Source organism: Siphateles boraxobius, unplaced genomic scaffold (genome assembly GCF_051911475.1).
Source record: "Siphateles boraxobius isolate OS27281-9 unplaced genomic scaffold, OSU_SipBor_1 53, whole genome shotgun sequence".
Classification (NCBI taxonomy): domain Eukaryota; kingdom Metazoa; phylum Chordata; class Actinopteri; order Cypriniformes; family Leuciscidae; genus Siphateles; species Siphateles boraxobius.
The window spans coordinates 2,794,393-2,816,109 of NW_027509175.1; the positions used below are offsets into that span (position 1 = coordinate 2,794,393).

The following is a 21,717-nucleotide window of genomic DNA, read 5'->3' on the forward strand; positions in this document are numbered from 1 at the left end:
ATGCTCACCAAGGCTGCATTTATGTAATCAAAAATACAGGGAAAACACTAACATTGTGAAATATTATTGCGATTTACAAATAATTCTGTTTCCTAAATGTTTTCTAATTGAATATATATTTAAAATGTAATTTATTCCTGGGATGGCAAAACTGAATTGTCTTTACTGCAGTCTTCAGAGGCACATGATTCTTTAGAAATCATTATAATATACTGATTTGGTGCACAAGAAAAAGTTATATAAAGCTATAATTTTTTTTTCAAAGAGAAAGTTCAAGAGAACAGCATTTATTGGAAATAAAGCATTATAAATGTATTTACTGTCAAGTGTTTATCAATTGGATATGTCCTTGTTGAATAAAACCATTAATTTCTTTAAAAAACTAATCTTACTGACTACAAACTTTTCAATGATAATGTATATTAAGGTTTTTTGTGATTTCATATATATATATATATTGATATATCCAAGATACAAATTTTTTAAATATCTCTTAATATTTAATGCTTCTAGTTGTGCTTCTAGGGTCAATCTATCTTATTTTGTGGATGTTGTAAGGATATTTTTTAAACAATTGAAAAATACTAAAGAAGAGGATATTTATATATGATTTGCATTACGTTTTTTTACCTTCAATATTAAAAGATCTAATCGAATCTATTTCTATCATAACAATAGAAGAGGAATTACAATAACAAATTAGGGAATTAGAATCTTTTTAAAAACCTATTAAGAGGGGTATATGGTTGTAATCAGATTGTGATTTTGAACTAAAATAACATCAAAGGAGTTCTGATTGCAGTGTCATTAGCTTAAGACAATCAGAGCTTTCCCACTGATTAATGATTATAGAATATCTGACACCAATGAGAGTGAGTTTCCATTTGAGCCTGTTTTGATGTGTAAATAATGAATGATGAGAGACAGATGAATGTGGACTCTGATAAACATGAAAATAAGTGTTAGAGAGAGTAAGTGAGATTAGAAGATTAAAACGTCACGTTTCCCTCACCTGCCAAGGGTTTAGACGGCGTGGAGCTTGCTCTGCTGCGGTGACCTGATACAGGTTTGATAACTAGAGACTTTCCTTGAATCTGGGATGTGGGTGATTGTTTGACAGACTTCTCCTCACTCTTCATCCCTTCAACAGGAACTGATCAAAGACAAATCACCACATCACATTATAAAATAATATTGTGTACAATGCAGAAAAACCCTATTTTCAAATTATATTTTATCTTTTTTTCTGTATTTAGAGAAAATATCTTGAATATAAATATACTGTCTTGTTTCATGCACTTTGCTAATTCATTTTTGTTTCACTTAAATTCAGTGATATTTGTTTTTAAGTTGATGTTTAAATGTCTATATATATATATATATATATATATATATATATATATATATATATCTGACAACACGTCTTTATATCTTACGCAGTTTCTTCTCAGGTAAATAAATCTTATAAATAAAATATAAATAAAACATTCTGATTATGTGTATATGTAGAAACATACCACCCATTAAGAAACTAAAATAAAGATCCAATTCCTTGAATTCTTCAAATGATTTATTTAATATGTTAAAAAAAATGCAATTAGTAAAAGACTAGATCAGTTAGAAACAAAGCTAAGCGATTGTTCCCAGCACAACAACATGATTACTTTATCAGTTAATCGTTCAAATAAAAGGCTTTTGTGTCAATATTAATGAGCAATTCTGTCGGGAATTTACCTTGAAAATCTTCTTTATTCATTAGCCAAACACATTCACATGCATTGCTATTGAAACTAGAACTCATTTCTCTAATTTACCATGGCAAACCAGTGGCGATTTTTGTTTTTTCTTGAATTTAAGTTCAGAGTATGGGACAGCAAGAAAGTGTGGGAATAAACTAATCATAATTCTGATAGGGTGTTGTGTGGAGGATGTTGTGATTAATGTCTACAGCGCACAGCTTTGGAATGGCAGAGATCATATTGTATATGAGTTGCTCACAGTCACTGCTAAACTCTGAGCAGATGTGACCTTTGACCTGAGAAAAGGAATGAGGGCAGTCTGAGCCCTGAATATTTCATTGAAGCTCAGAGAGAAAGTGTGAGAAACTATGTATCTCAAATGTTAAAACCATGGTACTATGATATACGAATATGATAATGACTGATTTCCATATACATGTTTCATTTATCTGGTGAATTTATTGTTTATTTTTTACTGGAAAACAATATAACAAAATAATGAATAAGAAAATGATTATATGCAGCGTGAGAAAGAGGAATGTACTGTCAAGATGCAGATGGTGACTTAAAGGGATAGGGACTTAAAGGGACCCAAAAATTAAAATCATCCCATTATTTACAAAACCTCAAGCCATCCTAGATGTATATGACTTTCTTCTTTCAGATGAACACAATCGGAGATATATGAAAAAAAATACAAGCTTTATATTGGTAGTGAATGGGGCGAGATTTTGAAACCCAAAACAATGCATCAAAAACCCAAAACAGTTAATAAACACCTGCTGAAGCGAAAATATGGGATTTTGTAAGAAAAATATCCATATTTAAAACGTTATTAACTATATATATATATATATATATATATATATATATATATATATATATATATATATATATATATATATTATTAATAATAATAACTATAATAAGATGTACACATTGATTTGCGGCGGGAAAAGTGACCTCTGACCCAACGCAAGACGAATGTGGAAGAGCAAAGGATAGAGCAAAACAAAACACCGGTCACAAATTAGAAGTCTAAAATGAGAACTTTAAAAGAAATGTCGGAGGATTTAGATATGAGAGAAGAAATGCTTGAGTTTGTTGCACAGCCCTATTGGTTTAAACCGCGAGAGGCGTCTAAGCTTACGATACTCCTACATACATTGCGGCACGGGTTACTCGTGTGGCGCAAGTCGATGTGCGCAGTATGTGTACGGTCGTCTGCCGGAAGCTAGTTATTACAGTTAATAAAGCTTTAAATAAGGATAGTTTTCTTACACAAGCGTATCGCTTAGCTTCAGAAGGCCTTTATTAACCCCCCAGAGCCGCGTCAAGTACTTTTATGATGGATGATACATTTTTTGGGGTTTTAAAATCTCGCCCCCCCATTCACTACCATTATAAAGCTTGGAAGAGCCAGGATATTTTTAAATATATCTCCGATTGTGTTCATCTGAAAGAAGACAGACATATACACCTAGGATGGCTTACATTTACATTTATTCATTTAGCTGACGCTTTTATCCAAAGCGACTTACAATTGCTATATTTCAGAGGCCTCTGGAGCAACTAGAGGTTAAGTGTCTTGCTCAGGGACACATTGGTGTCTCACAGTGGATTCGAACCCGGGTCTCTCACACCAAAGGCATGTGTCTTATCCACTGCGCCATCACCACACATTGAGGGCTTGAGGGTGAGTAAATTCATTTTTGGGTGAACTATCCCTTTAAGACTCTTCACAGACACGCACCTTTGTTTACAGCGATACTGTTGCTTTCGCTGATTGTACTTCCCAGCGATGAGGAGCTGGGGCTTGTGGGTATCCCTTTGACAGGCAGTTTGGAAGAGGCAGCTCTCTGAGGACCCTTACAAAAAGAGCTGGAAACAGAAGTTGGGCTGCAGGGTACTGTGGACTTGTCTGTGGTGCGCATCCTTGGAATACCTAAACACAAAAGAGTTATAATAATTAAATTATACTTGCCATCATCATTGATACCGAAGCATATTCCAGCTAGACTCTATGTTTTCGCTTCTATTCAGCCAGCTGCACTCACAGAGTGTTCAATTATTTAATAAAGACTGCAGTTACATATAGAATATCAATAGAATATTCAGCCATGCATACAAACTGATATGGGCATAGATGACCCTCACTGACATTTCAACAGTTTTATTTTTCTGTACTCATCATCTTTCCTCACAAGAAGTACACCATACAAGGCGGTGTGGGGTCATCTAGCACGCGATTATAACATATGATGGTTTAACTCTGTTTTACACATTTTTTGAAAAAAATATTTTGCCAGGTGCCTAAAAACTCATTCTGTTTTCCTAGTTTAGTGCAATGTCTAACAGCTGTAGAAATAAAAGCAAAACAAATGAAGTATTTAGAAATATACAGAGCCATTCAAACATTTGGGTTCAGGATTTTGTAAATGTTTTTAAAAGGAGTCTCTTATGCTCAACAAAATATAGTACAAAAGAAATATTGTGTAATATTATTACAATTTAAAATAACTTCTTATTCAATTCTATACATTTTATTTTAATATATTTTAAAATGTAATTTATTCCTGTGATGGTAAAGCTGAATTTTCAGCACCATTAGTGCTTCAGTGTCACATGATCCTTCATAAATCATTCAATAATTAGATTAGAATCTGTGATTGTGAATACGTTTTTTTTTTTAAGTTTTTTTCTCTCTAATGTATAGAACGGACAAAAGATCATAATTTATTTGAAATATAAATCTTTTCTGTTTTTCCTTTTTCATTATACATGTCTTTTCTGTCACCTTTGAAGATTTTAATGCATCCTTGCTAAATAAAAGTGTTAATTTATTTGAAATAAATCGTACTGACACCTAACCTTTGAACAGTAGTGTAAATAATATTATAAAATAATATGTATAAAACATATTTCATGTCATTGGTGTTATGAATGTTAACATATTTTTTAGATGAATGTCAAAGACGAAACTGTTCAAATGTGCTCAAATGTGCATATGATTTCCGCACCACAGTGAAAAAGTAATACATTTTCCTTTCAATTAAATTTGATCAGTTTATGTAGTACCACCATTGGGAAGTTGTGTTTGTGTCTTTTTCTTTGTGAAATGTGCAGTAGTGTGCTGGGAAATCTTGGTGTGTTTCCTGTATCCTGTTTCTTTTTCTACACCACCGATCAGTTCCTATGTGTGAGAACACTTGTTTGACTCAAATGGGTAGAAGCCGAGTGTGTTATTGTGAATTAAAGAGGGAGAGAGACAACACCTCACACGAGCACATCCTGTACTGTACATAATGTAAGGTCTTCTGGGGGCACTGCTATGGAGACCAACCAACACAAATATCATTTTATGTCAGCTGGTGTATTTACATGCAGGTTTGAATCTGTTGATCTAGAACAGCGAGATTCTTCACTTTCTCCAGAGTCTGATCCAGAAACCACTCTCTGAACTCCCTGCTCTTTCCTCTCCTAAGTGTTTAAACGGCACCGAATTCAAAAGCAGCGAGACCAATAAATGAGATAAATGCCACCTCTTGGAGAACACATGCTACTGCATTTTGCTTGTTCACTTCCAGGCAAAGTCTGACTTTGGGTTTTTAATTTGAAAGTACTTATCTGATGACTCAGGGCTATCAACTACTAAAACAAGATAAGGAAAGCAAACAAACACATAGAAAGATGTCTCCGGCAAGTGGCACAGCTACATTTTTGTGGCCAAGCGGATAGGATGTGTACAGGGTTCCTACTTCACAGGAAACAGTGTCATAAATTTGTGATGATATTGTAAATGTAAATTTGAATATATTTATTTATTATTATGACATATAATACACTGTGATATTTTGAAATATCATTACAACTTAAAATATCTGTTTTCTTTTTGAATATATTTTAAAATGTACTTTATTATTATCCTTACTCCAGTCTTCAGTGTCACACGATCCTTCAGAAATCAGTCGAATATGCTAATTTTGGTGCTCAAGAAACATTTCTTATTATTATCAAATGCTGAAAATAGTTCTGCAGCTTAATATTTGTGTGGAAACTGTAATACACTTTCTTTTCATTCTTTGATAAATCTAAAGTTCAAAAGAACAGTATGTATGTGAAATGGAAATCTTCTGTAACATTAAAAATGTCTTCACTTTCATTTCTGATCAAGTTAATGCTGAATAAAAGTATTATTTTCTTTTTTTTTAAAAACCCAAAAAGTGTTATTTTATTTTTTTTAAAAAGAAAAATGTCTGAATGGTAGTGTAGGCCTTTTATACTTTAGTGATATCCAAATAAGATAACAGTTGATCAGAATCATTTTTGAGTGAAATCTATATATGAACACATTTATAAATATAATGACTTAAAGGTGCAGATTTTGCTAATAATGTCCTTTAGTAAATATCATTGAAACACAGTCCACTTATTGAACCACTAATTTACATCAATAATCTTGTGCTTTACTGTATATATAAGAGCAATTATACAAATTATTTATAACAAATATTTTACGTAAATCACTGATTTTATCCCCATAACTATTCAGCTTGATGAGGCCAATATATAAACATAAAGAAAGTAAGAGAAACTTTACACCTTTATTGATGGAAGTCCCTTATTTCCATTAAATGAATTATTTATTTTCAAACGTCCTCTGCATCATGAACATAAAATATGGCACTGTTTCCTGAGACTGACCCCACCGTAACAGATATCCTTCAACACAAAACTTTCCCCTGATTGTCAACTATTAAATTGTGGAGCAAAAGTCACAGTGTGGGCCTGTGGTCTCTGTGTAGAAACAAGATGACGATTGTCTAGTTGGAATGTGACCTTCTTTCTTTGATTCAATTTTACTTTTCATTGACACTGAAACATGACACACACAAACATGTAGAATTTGGCCCCTGAAACCACATGCACCCAAACATATCCCTGCAACCACATGTAATGAAAGAAAGAGGAAACACGCAAAAGAGACAGAGAAAGGAAAGAATATGTCACAGAGGAAGGTTAAGTTACGGGACAGCCCCAAACTTTTTAAAAGTGTAGACATGCACACACATACACAGTGAGCGCAATGTCTTTTTCTGACCAACACAGGAAAACTGCCTTAGGCTACACACACAAACACAGACATACACACGATGGGATGGGTGGAGGGAAAGAGAGAGGATGAGACAAAGAGCGAGAGAAATGAATGTACAATATGAAATAGGAAACAGAAGTTAAGTGCAGTGTTAAACTCAAGTGTGTGTTATGGCTTTAAATGCTGAACATGTGGCCACAGAAAGAAAGGAGAGTTACGTAACACTACGCAGAGTTTGGAACCTGAAGTGTTGAATTCTGCAGGCTTATTAACACCAGCTGCAACTTCCCACTCACTCCATAACCCAGACACATGTTAGATTCACTAGTAGGACATTTTATAGGCCTAATGGATTTTTAAACGAAGGTGATTCTATTTGCAAAACGGCAACCCAACTTCTCGCACAAACCTGTTGATATCAGTCGATTTACAGCAAAACAGTTATTTATGATACTTTGAAATAATGAGTATCACTATAAAAGTTCTGTTTGTCCCCAGAAGTTAGAAGTTAAATATGAAAAAAACTTCCATTTGAGGGCGTCCGAGGACATCCTGAAAACTTAATCATAAATAATGTTTTTTACACAACATAATGCAAAATAATTTTTTGGGTTTAGGTATTTATTTATTTTATTATTTTCTTGTATTATTTTAATTTTCTTGAAAATGAAATTCTCCTAATTGAAGAAGGGATGGAGAACTCGATTATTTGACAAAATAAATTATAAAAAATAATATAAGAACATAATAAAATAAATACACTACAGTTATTTTTTTTTAGATTGGCAAGAATCTTTCTGTTTTTGAAAGGGGTCTCTCTATATAAAGCAATTACTTAATCTTAAAGCTAATTAAAGGTTCATTCCACCGGTGGAGACATGAATATGTATTGAAAGTGGGTCATAAATGTAGTAGAATAGTATCATAAATTTCTAATTTGGGACCTTCTTGGCCGATAAAAGGCAGAAAATGACTTTTTAGTGCTTGTGGATTGTAGACAACAATCCCCATAGTGCATTGCAATGCTCAGCTCCGCAGGCCACTCCCACTACAGTAGCTAGCTTAACTGCAAGATATTTGTGCAATGAACCTGCCACGTTAGCGTGTTAACAAAATGAAAATAAACTTACTTTACAGAAAGATGACCATTTGACCCTGTAGGCTTTGGCTGACGTTGCCAGTTGACCTTAGGTAGTCTAAAGTAGGTCTCCAGGACGCCGCTATCCATATAGGGTGCGAAACTCGGTTGAGCAACAACACACACGTCCGTGTCATCCTCCGATTCCGTAGCACCGCTTAAATTCTCGGCAGCAGACAGACTCTTGTTCTGTGTCCATTGGCGCACAGTGAGAGCACAGGCACCACCAATCTGCCCCAGCTCGAGCCATTGCGAGCTCCTCGTCCTCGTCTCGTCGGCTGTGGTGACAGCAGCTTCAGCCGCCTCCTGTTCCTCCATAGCCCTCAGCTGCTCGTCGCTATACTGTGGCTCATAAAGGTAGCCACGAACATCCGTTTCTACCATAACTTCGTCAAAATCCAGATCCTCCATAATGCATCCGCCTGTGTATTCAGTACTGTCGTCCATATTTTCAAAAAGTTTCTGCCGGTGAAATCAAACGCACTGGCACTGATCTGATAGGTCTGTTAGCGCATTAGGTCCAACCCCCTATGGGCGGGTTTGAAAGGGCGGGAACTAGTGCTTGTAGTCTTTATAGAAACCCCCCCCTTTTACACTTCCTGCTACAATGACGTAAAATGACGATTTTTGCGTCATTGTAGGAGGAGATGAAAAAGGTAAATAGAGGATTTCTCTCGTCTCAGGGGAAAATGAAAGAGTGTTGCACGACTATTCAATAGTATGAATGGATTTCTAACAATGGAAATCTTAATGCAAATGGGTGGAGTGACCCTTTAAGCTAAACTAATCATTGTTATTATTTATGTTTTTAGTTGTACTTTTTTGGGATCAGTAAGATATTAATATTTCTATTTAGCATAGATGCAATAATGATTTAAAGTGTTTTACTGAACTGATGAGCTAAATCCTTAGATATTAATATCTAAGATATTAATTCCTTAAAAAAGTTTCTCAATTTCTCAAAAAATAGTCAAATTAAAAACATAAATAATAACAATCATTATATATTAGCTTAATTAAGATTTAAGATTAATTAATTTGCTTTAAATAAAAACAATATGTATGCACACACAAAAAAAAAAATCACAACCCTGCAAACGTCAAATTAAATTGCAAATGTGCAGCAGAAAGGCTGATTTTAGAAAGGAAGAATTTTAGATTCCTCACTCTAGCTCAGTTACCTGAACTGTGACAGTGATGCATGTAAAACACTTATAATATCAGTATAAGCTTACAGGAAGCATTACACAGAACAAAACAAATCTAGAGGCTCTTCCACTATAGCGTTCACTCTGTCTACTTAAACAATGCCTGTGAGATTTTGTTTCTTTGCATGTGGTGCGTTAAACAAGCAAAACTCACCAGCCGGCTGAACCGCTCGTCCTCCCAGTGGACCCAGACTACCTGTGGGTCGGGCTTCTCTGTTAGAGGGCTTCAGTCTGGGTTCTCGGGGTCCAGAGGTGGAAGTACTGTTAGTCCCTAGAGATGGTCCCAGCTTGGAAGAGACAGTCTGGAGAAAGAGTCGTTGGTTAGTCACAGCATCCCAAGCCAGAGATCCCAACTCTGGGCGCCGCAGGGTAACCATAGTGTTGGCCATTCCACAGAACAGACAGAAAATGTGCAGCAGTACAGAGAGAGAGAGAGAGAGAGAGAGAGAGAGAGAGAGAGAGAGAGAGAGAGAGAGAGAGAGAGAGAGAGAGAGAGAGAAGCGAGAGCGCTGAAGGAGAGGGAGGAGGAGCGGAAAGGAGGGAGGGGAAATAAGACTCGCCTGCTCCAAAAAAAAAAAAAGCAGAAGAAGAAAAAAAAGAAAAAAGGAAAGGGAAAAACGTTTCTATTGTGTTATTCCCTCAGGGCTTCTGATGCCAGGACCAGCCCAGATCTTTTTCTTTTCTCCCCCTCGTTTTTAAACACTCAACACACACATGGAGTGAGTTTGTGGAAAGATTCTGTTGTCTGAATCAGTGTTCATGAGTCCTCTAAACTAAGGAATGTTTCCCTCCGCGTTCTGTTCTTTTCCCTCCAAGACAGTTGTTTTACTGGCAAAAACATCTCACTCATGTTTTCTAACCAAGTTGAAAAAGGCAGGAAACTGAGAGAGGGAACTGGCTCTTGTGTGTTTCTTAACAGTGATAATAAAGCAGAAACATGCAAAAGCACTTGCTGTAAGACTCTGGACGGTGAACATATTTAAAAACCTCTAATCACAGTATTTGCATTTGAAAAAACTTTTGTTAGGTCTTCATTTACTCTTGACATTTGGTTCGACCCAAGCTAATAACACATTTAAGCCTGAATAACAGCATAGCACAATCATGTGATGGCACGTATAGAGTCTGACTTGTTGAAGCGGTTCTCTTCATAAAGAGAAAATTGACATGGAAAGAGACAGCTGCTGTTAATATGCTGCTTTAAATGAACATTGCAGTTTAAGTAGACCAAGATTTGGATGTATGACTATAAATTACACAAACAACTTGAAAGGTCCATCTGATCACATCTAACACACGTTGAGAATCAAGAATACTTCTTAAACATTAATACTTTCTTCTATTGGTGATTAAAATAAACATGTTTCAACTGGCTGAGCTCTCAGTCTGACTCTTTCTGTGCATCCCAGTAGAGATTATTTGACAAAAGATGCTTCATTAGACATGTAAATGTGAATATTAAATGTACTAAACAAAATGAATAAAAGTTTTAATCATAGTAAACTCTAAATTAATAATCTGTAAAGTTTTCATAATAATACTAAAAACATTCTAAAAGGGAAAAAAATTAAATAAAAAATTAATGCTTTAATGTTAATGCAATTTAAATAAACAACAACAATAATATAATAAACTATAATGAACATTTTAATAATAATATTTTTTTTGATAAATAATAAAAACACGAATAAAACTTAATAATAGCAATAGTAAAATTTAAATAAACCACTAACTTTCTAAATGTGTAAACATGTATATAAAATACTAATAAAAGTACTAATAATAGTAAAATTTAAATAAACCTAAATAAATTAAACTAATTTAAATAAACCTAAAATGTAGAAAAACCTACTAATTATAAAAACGAAATGTACTAAATAAATAAGAAATGAATAGATGCTTTAATATTAATAAGGTTTAAATAAACTTTAATAAAAGTTAAAAGGTAAAGTATTAATTAAATAATAATATTTTATAGTTTTAAGAAATTTTAATAACAGTAACAGTAAAATTTTAAAATAAATAAACCTTAATAAAAGTTTTAGTAATAATAAAAGTTACTGTTACTAATGTATCTACTGTTACTTTGTTACTAAAATGTAAAAAAATATATATAGCAGTTTAATAATAGTAAAATGTAAATAAATAAACCTTAAAAGTTTGATCAAAATTTAAAAAAAACTTTTCTAAATGTAAAAATAAACTTATATAAACATGTCCTTCATGTATATAAATGTGATTTTTTTAATGCTTAAAATTAGATAAATAAAAAGTAAATTATAACAATCAATAATTAAACAGGAGAGAAGTTGAATAAGAGGACCACTGAATCACTAACCTTGCTGTTACTCTTAAAGGTTTCTTCTCCAGCTTCTTCCTCAAGTTGAGGTTCTCCTTCATTTTTAAAATCAGTTGAAGAAGGACATTCTGACTTCATTGCTGTTTCTTCTTGTGTTGGCAAGGATAAAGTGTTTACATCTTTCTCCTGACCACCATTAAATGCAACCTCACTTGGGCAAGTCTTTGTTTCTTTTCCTCTTGTATTGTCTGATGATGATCTGCTTCTTTTTCCAACAGCATTATCTTCCACCTTCCTACTAGCAGGAACCTTCACGCTTCCTGAAGCTGACTGCTTAACATTCGTGTTTGTTTTTGCTGGATTGGCTGATCTTGGCACAGAGGCAGCCCTGGAGATGATCTTGGCCTTCACGTTCCTCAGGTCTGGCCTGGGGAACCTCTTCACCTCAAGTTTTGTGGCTTTGGCCAGAGCAGCCCTTGTACGGGGCTTGGCAATAAAATGTCCTGCAACATCATTGGTCTTTTTCGCTGTGGACTTTGGCTGGTTGTCCTCTTTTGAGATGGATAAGCGAGAAGAAGTTGTGTTTCTGGTACTTGTTATTGAAATGGAGACTTTGTTTTCAGGAGACACCACTGTTGCATGCATAATGTGAGTTTTTTGAATGGCTGATGACAACTCAACAGAGACTTCCCCATTTTCGTGGACAACTTCCCTCTGGGGTTCATTCTCAGTGGCCATGTTAGGCACTTCCGCTGTTTGGCCTTCAGAAATTTCTGGTAAAACACTGTTTGGCATTACCACTTCAGAGCTGGTGGAGTCTTCCAAAGCAGAGACAACAACTTGGCTTTTCATCATTAAATCTACAGAGGATAAAGAAAGAAAAGAGTCTTCTTCCTCTTCTTCTTTAGTGTCATCATCATCATCATCATCATCATTACCTGAAGAGCACAAGAATGCATCATCACCATCAGTTTGACCAACCTTCTGTGCTACCATCAAAGTTACATTACGGTTGTCATTGTCACTCCAACAGTCTTCATTAGCATCCAGATAGACAGACACTGAGTTGTCGTTGTCATCACTATAGTGTGGTCTGCAGTCTGGGCTCTGTATCCCTGAATCATCACTATTGGCCGTTGCTTTTCCCATCTCCACATCTGGCATGTCCACATCCAGAGGACTATCTGTTCTGGCACTACTCAGGCTGCTCAAGCTACGCATGGAGTCCGGTGATGTCTCATCTCTATCGTACAGGTGCAAGGTTTTGGATGATGACAGAGAGGACTCAGAGGTGAAAGCGTTGTTACTATGGTCACTACTGTGTAATGGGAGACACATCCCGTGCTGAGATCCCTGAGAAGATCTCTTGGGAAGCGCAAGAGGTGGAAGTTCAGACTTGTTTGTTGGTGGTTCCATGAGACAGATGGGTTGAGACACTATCATACAGTCAAATCCCCCATAGCTAGATCCAATTCAGCCCTGATAAACAGTTAATACTTAACTTTGTAGAAGATGGGATTATGGTGTTTCTCATCATAGAAAGTCTATTCCTTTGATCATTCAGAAGATGGCGTCCATGGTTTTGCTGACACACTTTTAATGACTCTAAAAAACAAGAAAAGACAACAGCATGTCAATTACATTTCATCTAGTCCTGATCTGTACTGTTAGATATTTAAATAGTATAGAGCCTGAGATAAACAGGGAAACCAGGGTCATAAAAGAAAAAGAAAATCGAATGGTAATGTTGAATTTGATTTTTTTTGAAAAAAAATTCTATTCAAAGTTATCAATTCTAGATGAGATGACAACAAGCCTGAATATAATATTTTATAATGGTGTAAACAAGAGTATAACTGCTCCCTACTGGCAATTTCACTTGCACTGAATTGTTTCATTTTACATAACTGAATCATTGTCCTGTGATCACTGTGAAGCAGCTTTGAAACAACAGGTTTTGTATAAACGCTATTTAAATAAAGGTTTGAGTAAATAATAAAGGACTTGACTTGACTGCCCTCTACTGGTAACTACTCCTCTATATAGGAAAAGTCAAAGGAGATAATGTAGCCTAAACCTCTACAAACTCTTTTATATCACTTCTGCAAGAAATTAATGTTCAACTTATATAATATATTGAGCTGCCATTATACATGTTGATGTATACATTTAGCTTATATTCATGTATATATATATATATATATTCATGAGTCAAGCTAAGTTGACTCATGAAAGCTGTCAGTCAGCTGCTTGAGTAATGGAAAAGCGTGTTCGAAGCTGTCTGCATGTAAATTTCTTTATTTTAGTTTAAGCAAACACATAAAGTGCACACATCCACAATCTATTCTGTATTATATCAGTCACACTTTTCAATTAAATTAGGGTGATAATGTAGGTCAGATAAAAGCTAATTAAAGGAGAAGGCTTTTATTTTGATATGCAGGGCAGTCTCTCACACACACACACACACACACACACACACACACACACACACACACACACACACACACACACACACACACACACACACACACACACACACACACACACACACACACACACACACACACACACACACACACAAGGCAATGGTGACAGTTACTTCTACAATGGTGTCCTTGTGTTTCCAGACAAATGCTGAATGGTCCTGACCAAGAGTCTGATTGTTCCACTCACAAAAACCTTTCGCTGAATACACCAAAAGTCATCTTTTAACACAAAGAACAGGCTGATATCTACCCGGGTTGGGAAGATGCGCGGGTGTCAAAATGCATATATGCCCTTTCTAAGAGCTGGTGCATGACACTGCAAAAATTCAAGCATTATTTGTGAAGTATTGAGTAGGACTGCGGATATCAACCGTATACAGGTTATGATGTGTTTATAGTTTTTGAAGATGTCACAAATGATAATGAATAGCATCGTCTAATTGACATGGCAACAAATAAGTTGTTGGCAAACTATTCCTCTGCTGACCTTCCTGAGATTTGTTTATGTGGCAGATATGGCTACTGGTGATGAGAGAGCTGCTGACACCCTAAGTTCATATATCACTCCGGAGAATGAGATGAGCAAACTTAATGATGCAGAACAGAGACAAAATCGGATCTTCTTCTTCTTCAAAACTAATGAGATGTTTAAAAAGCGAATTATTATGTAACATATTACTTTGTTAATTTGACCCCATTGAACTACAGCTTTCAACCTCTACACAATGTTCCACACAATGAATGAATGAATGAAAGAATAGCTCTTTACTACTACTTTAAAGCGCTTTACATACAATCATATCTCTCCTCAAACACCACCAGTGGGTGCGGAGAGAGAGTGATAGAGCCAATTCAGTGGATAGGGATTATTAGGAAGCCATGTCTGATATGGGCCAGTGGAGGGAATTTGGACAAGGACAAAGGGTTTACAACCCTAATTTTTTACAAGTAGTGCTATATGATTTTTAATGACCACATACATTTAGGACCTTAGTTTAACGTTTCATCCGAAGAACGGTGCTTGGTACGGTAATAGTATAGTGTCCCCATCACTATGCTGGAGCATTAGGACACACAGGCAAAAGGCTGAGCACCCCTGCTGGCCTCACTAACACCTCTTCCAGCAGCATTCTAGTTTTCCCAGGAGGTCTCCCATCCAGGTACTGACCAGGCTCAGCCCTGCTTAGCTTCAGATAGCAACTAGTTTTGGGCTACAGTACAGGGTGATATGGCTGTGACAATGAATCAGTGATTGTAGAACTGGTATAGAGGTTGCATAAAGTACATAAAGTGATAGTTCACCCAAAAATGAAAACTCTTTCATCATTTACTCACTCTCAAGTTGTGCCAGTCCAAACCTCTATGGGTTTCTTTCTTCTGTTGAACACAAAATAAGATATTTTCAAGAATATGGGAAACCAAACAGTTGTGGCCAACACAGTTGTGACCAACACCATTGACTTTCTATAGTATTTTTTTTCACATACTATTGAAGTCAATGGTGCCCCACAACTGTTTGGTTACAAACATTCTTCAAAATATCTTCCTTTGTGTTCAGCAGAACAAAGCAATTCATACAGGTTTGAAACAACTTGAGGGTGAGTAAATGATGACAGAATTTTCGTTTTTGGGTGACTATCCCTTTAAATACCCTGTGAAAGTGTTTGATGAAAGTAATTTTCTTTCCTGTGTTTGACTTATTTAGCATAGGCATGATTTGCTACTTGCTATTGTTAGTAAGCGGCAAATGGAAAGTGTATCTTCTTTATTTTGCAGAATAGAGCTTGCATATAAAGGACTTCAAAGCTAAAAAAAAAAACATTGACTAAAAGCTACAAAATGTTTTTTTAAACCCTTCAGTGCTGAAATTTTCTTGCATGTTGACGAAATTACAAATCCCAGCAAAAACAGAAAAAATGCCTCATGAATTAGCAGTTGAAAAAGAAAACAAGAAAAAAACGGTCTTAAAGTCTTAAAAGTACTGCTTACAACCAACAACAGCCCTGTATTTCACTGTACGTTCAGTGATTATGATATTATGTAACAATTTCTTGCTTCCTATGTGCTCAGCTCAGATAGCAGTGGGATACAGAACATGACGTACATGACCCTGGCCTGTATAGCTCTCAGAGTGTGTGTACCATTGGTTGTCCAAGGCCACTATAATCTTCTGAGATTGATAATTACACTTGCTTTAACATCTCAGATTATAGCGATGATGAGACAGATAGCCAGAGAGAGAAAGTGAGAGAGAGAGAGAGAGAGAGAGAGAGAGAGAGAGAGAGAGAGAGAGAGAGAGAGAGAGAGAGAGAGAGAGAGAGAGAGAGAGAGATACTGCAGCAATGATTCTTGCTGTGTTAGGGTCAGTCCTCTTATCCCCGGGGTGATGAGAATAAGAGAGGGGCATTCGCTTGCATTGGGTTAACAAAGGTGAGGTTACAAGACATGTCAGATTTCTCAACACTCTCTGTCAATGTCCCCACACAACTGACAGATTTGAATAGTTTTCTATAAGTGCACATAGACACAATGCATTGGCTAACGATAAAAGCGAGCCATGTTGTGCTGCACTGCGTGCCTGTCAACTGAAATAACTCAGAGCAGACATCACACTGGGATAGAAAGATCATAAATCTCAAGGCTAGATACACAGCTAAAATTCGTAAAGAACGGCTATATTATTATTTTTACATAAAAGACCATTTTAATTAAAAAAATGGTATCCTCTAACTAAATAAAAAAATGTAAATCCTGTTAGTGAAAGGTAATTTATTTGATCAAAAATGCACTAAAATTAGCAATATTGTGAAATATTATTAAGTAGGCTATACCTTCATGCATGCATATTTAAAGTAGGCAATAAATTGTTGCCATTTTTCAACAAAAAAAAAAAGATTCCACCCTGCCTCAAAGAAGGCAGTTCAAAGAATTCTGCAATCTGGGACAGAGTGCAAACATGTGCCTGAGGTTACAGGGCAAAAGTTTACATTGTTTTACATGTCAGGGCTGTTGGGATATATTTTAGGTTTAGTCGATGAAATAGTGGTGCATATCTAACACCCATAAATCATCCTCAAGCTATAGGCCTAGTTCCTCTTCCCAAGCACTTATGAAAGTTATCATTTGACAAAATCGTCACATATATCTGTGAGATAATACATGAGGGTTCAGTTTAAACTATTTTTAATTATTTTATTTCAATTTTTTATAAGGAAAACACCTTTGACATTTTGATTACTATTTTTGTGTTACACAGGAAAGTCATTTTTGCCACTCTGCCACAAACACATTTCCCCTTTACAATTATTGTGCTTAAACTTAGCTATCAAACATACAAATGTTTTGCTTTCAAAATCCACCAGGCTTAAAAATCTGAAGTTGCATGTGCTTTTAAATGGGAATGGTGCTTTATGGCTTCATCACACCAGTGAATGCCTGACATCAACCCAGTTTTTTTTACTAGTCCAGCCACTGGCCCTCTGGGCAAAAAGAACAGTGAAGCGAAGGGTGGCTAATGCTTCCACCCCTGACGGAATGATCCAGAGAATGAATGTGATTTTGTAGGACTGAACTGAGTGGATTTCTAGAACACTTCTCAGAGCCCAGGGCCCCATCAACAAGAGAAGATGGCCTATGAACTTATATAATCAATACTGAGCCGTTTCGGTATCGGAAAACCCAGGACTTAAGTTTCAGTATGACCTTCCAAAGAGTCACAGTGTTTCTTTGTCAATAGGATACACAATACATGTGTTTTTCCCAGAACTAAAATGACAACATACTCCACCACTATAGTCTTACAGAATATCTGATCATATTTCTGCACAGCATCTTGAGCATCATGTCACATTTAGCACCTGCATAATTCCCCAGGTTAATTTTCATAATTTGGGAACCGCAGCCATTCTGTAACACGGCTTTTAGTAATTAGGTGGATATTTCCATTAACAACGAATCACGCTGATGACCTAGAACGAAAATATTTCAACATGCGAGGATGAAAAACTGCTATCCCCTCTTAAACCACCCATGGATGGCCTGACAAAGCTCTTAGCATTACAACTATTTTTTGGCCAATTTTAGTATTGTCAAAATTCAGGCTGCTTAATGAGACAAACAAAAGGATACATAATGCATTTCCTTGTGCAACCTCTACTGTCCTTATATGACTTAAAGCCTGTGCAGACAGCCCTGATCATATTTGTAGACAATGACTTTACACCTCTGCTTAAATAACAAATTATTAAGGTTAACAGTTACACCTCCATATAAATGTCATTCTTTCCAAGATGCTGGGTGAGATTATGTAACAGTGTCTCAGTTTTCATGCTAGTCTATCTCTCTTTCTCATTCTAACAGCACTCTCCTCTAGTTTCCCTATGAACAATCACTCTTGCATAACACAAAACCCTAAAAAAATGTTTTAGATATTTAATTCAGATATGAGCATATTAATTTGGAAGCTTAATCAAACTATACTGTTAATTCTTAAATGTTTTATTCCTCCTGCCGCGTTCCATTTAAATCCTAAAAATAGGCAGGCACAGAGGACGGGAGAGAGGTCCCTCTCAAACATGCAGACACCTGTCTTAGTGCCCTGGTCAGGTAAATGTAGACGCAGCCTGAAGACTAAAGCGGTTCCTTTAAAAACTGTTCCATTGAAAACAGCACAAACTTAGAAACAGAAGGACTTTGCACAATGTGATCACTTTACTTATGCTTTCTGATAACAGTCTGGTTGCATTGCACAAGCAGAGCAATACTAATAAAGGTATCTTAAGAGTGATTTTGTATAGTGAAACTGTAAAATAACAGATTCCTCTGTAAACTATAGCATAAAATATAGATATAGAATGAGCATTAGTTTTTTTGTGTCTCTCTCTCTCTCTCTCTCTCCATACTGTGTAATTATACTGCATAGTTGAGCATTAGCAGGCTGGTGCTACAGCGGTTGAAAAGGTGTTTATTCCCCAAGAGTAGCTCTTGGTGCCAAAACTGATCTCATTGGCTTATTCTAATTCCTGAGCGTCAAGTCCAAATTTGCACAACTCAACACAAGCCATAAATTGACTAGAAGAAAAGCTAAACACATTAAGAGAAAGCTAAAGAACTACTAGTGCTTGAATTCTTAGGCAATCATTAATGAACTAAAAGTCAGAGGACCCTGGGTCAGTTGATATTGATTTAGTCAGTTTTTCTGTCACGCTTAATATTCTCCCCGATGTTATTTACGATGAATCTATATGGTGGGTTATACTACAACATAAAATACTAAAACTGACGTAATGCCATGAATATTCTGAAACAAGAATGTACTTGTTTATTTGCGTATAAATGATCAGATATGCAGTGTGCTGTTGTTTGTGAGCTGTAATTACGCTTCTTAGAAAAAACAACAACAAGTGACCGCATATAATGCTAATGGCTATGATGATAACATATTAATAAGTAAAATTAAGCACTTTCAATACGAGAATGGCAACGGAAAAATGCGCTTTTTAATTTAATTGTCTGCACAAAAAGACAGGCCTCTATGTTATTGAACACATTCTTTTTCAAGTTATGTCAGCTTAATTATACTGATGAAATTAGTAATTTTAACCATGCATGCCTAATCATGTTTTATTCTACTTGTTTGTGTGTGTGAAGCTACAAATGAACTTTCTTTTGACTGAAATCATCTCAATCTAATGTTTTGGCATTAGGTTCTTATTACATTCAATACACTTCAATGCATTTTTTTTTATTAAACTAAATTGCCATATATTTGTGCTTACAAGGTTATTGTGTCTGAACACATTTTGAGCCTTCAAAAGCCTTTTTGTGAAGAAGATCATTACACAGTCAAACACTATTTTAACCCATCTGTATACATTTAGGAAGTTTCACACTGAATATTCTCAAACAGGTCAATTTCACCCTCAATTCCTCTGGATTTCTCTCGGTTCCCAAATACTTCTGTCAGAACCAAACCGTTGCCATAGAGATGAGTTGTCTACTTTGGTATTTGCACTGTCTCCGATACCAAAATACCCACAAGCCTCTACAATGACTCTTTTTTTTTTAACTAACATTATTTTTACAGTGCTCCATTAAAAGATAGATTTATGGGTCAATTAAGTGTAAAAGTATGGTTAGTGGTTATGAATTGTATTAGGCTAGGTAGAGTATATACAAGTAGGTGCATATACTTACTGAAGCAAATAGTCGGATAACACACAGACAGTGTCTCGTCCCTCTAAAACAGTGATCGTGTCTGGTGCATTTTGACTTTGGTGTGTGTAATGTTGTGGCAAGGAAACATGCATAAACAACAGATCAATAGATCACCCTGGTTATGTCAAAGAGCCCTGGAAAGCATCCAAAAAGAGGATGTGCTCTAATAACTATATCATTCATATATGCCACAGTGATTCGGATTCTAAAAAAAACACAGTTATCAATAACAGCATCACATGAACAATCAAATCAACATTACATTGGATAACTGTACATGTAATTAGTGTGGCACCATACAAACACATAGATTGGCGAATATGAGGTGCAAATCACAATATGAACAAACTAAATGCTTCAATAATGTATAAACATCTACATTCCAATCCTAATATGAGTTATTAGACTGATTGTTATTGCAAAAGGTCCTGCTGACCATGAACACATCCCTCTCATACATACAGCTGAAGAAAAGTTAGAGGCTCTGTCGTGCAACTACGCAATTAATGATTTACATATGACACAGAAAACGTACCTGCTTTTCAAGTGTTTCCAATCAATCCTAGAGTGTATTTCATCTTATCAAAACGCACATTTTCCACAGGTAAACCCGTCCCGGACAGAATGTCCTGTTTCATGTGATCCTGCCAGCAAAAGCACTGCAAGAGCGCAGTTTCAGACTGAGCAGAGACTCATAGAGAGAGAGAGAGAGAGAGACAGAGAGAGAGAGAGAGAGAGAGAGACAGACAGAGACAGACCCCTCCCATCTATCTGTAGCTGCAGCCAAATCGTGCCGCAGTAACCAACCAGAATTGACTCTCTGTGTGTGTGTGTGTGTGTGTGTGTGTCAGAGAGCCAGTGAATTTTCAGAGGTAGCCCTGGAATGCATTTTTTCTCCCCTTACCCAGAACCCTCCATGCCAGCATACGCAGCAGCAGGGACAATCCCTCGTGCTCTGCGACATAATGCATAAACATCACATAAAAACACCATATAATCACAAGCAAAACTCCAAGATTTTCATTAAACACACTGTTGAAGGGTCCTGGGGTTTTCGCGGCAAACATTTAGTCATAAAGCTCGAAGTTCACTGCTGACTACAATTGTCTGTGTGTGTGCATGTGCGTGTGTGTGTGGTCCAGGTAAACCCTACATTAAGAGGACAAATGTCCCCACGAAGATGGCAATATCTGAAATCCTTGTCCATGTGGGGACATGTCCATGTTGGTTAATAAATCATAGTGATACTAAGTGATGTTTTTGAAAATGTAAAGTAGCCTAGAGTATATGAAAATCATTATGTCTATGAAAAGTCACCATAAAACATGAACACAATATGTGTGTGTGTGTGTGTGTGTGGGTGGGCAGATTACCTCCTCCTGGCTGCAACTTCTGTAGAAATAAGGGGCCCTCCTGTGTGTATTAGAATGCTTGGTTGCTATACCAAGAGTCTGTCCATGCAGTTTTAGACCTGGTGGATGAGAGAGAGAGAGAGAGAGAGAGAGAGAGAGAGAGAGAGAGAGAGAGAGAGAG

The 21,717-nt window shown here is 36.1% G+C and overlaps 1 protein-coding gene across 1 annotated transcript in view; it reads right to left on the reverse strand.

Annotated features, from left to right (window-relative positions):
- The window catches only part of mtus1b (microtubule associated tumor suppressor 1b), a 46,075-nt gene extending 25,106 nt beyond the window's left edge, over nucleotides 1–20,969 (reverse strand). The window contains exons 1-5 of the mRNA XM_077205022.1: nucleotides 20,720–20,969; nucleotides 11,519–13,084; nucleotides 9,335–9,482; nucleotides 3,493–3,684; nucleotides 1,013–1,153 (exon numbers count right to left, since the gene is read on the reverse strand). Of these exons, the coding sequence (XP_077061137.1) occupies nucleotides 1,013–1,153; nucleotides 3,493–3,684; nucleotides 9,335–9,482; nucleotides 11,519–12,922 (1,885 nt within the window). The 5' untranslated portion in view covers nucleotides 12,923–13,084; nucleotides 20,720–20,969. The remainder of the gene's footprint in view (nucleotides 1–1,012; nucleotides 1,154–3,492; nucleotides 3,685–9,334; nucleotides 9,483–11,518; nucleotides 13,085–20,719) is intronic.
- Nucleotides 20,970–21,717: the final 748 nt, after the last annotated feature.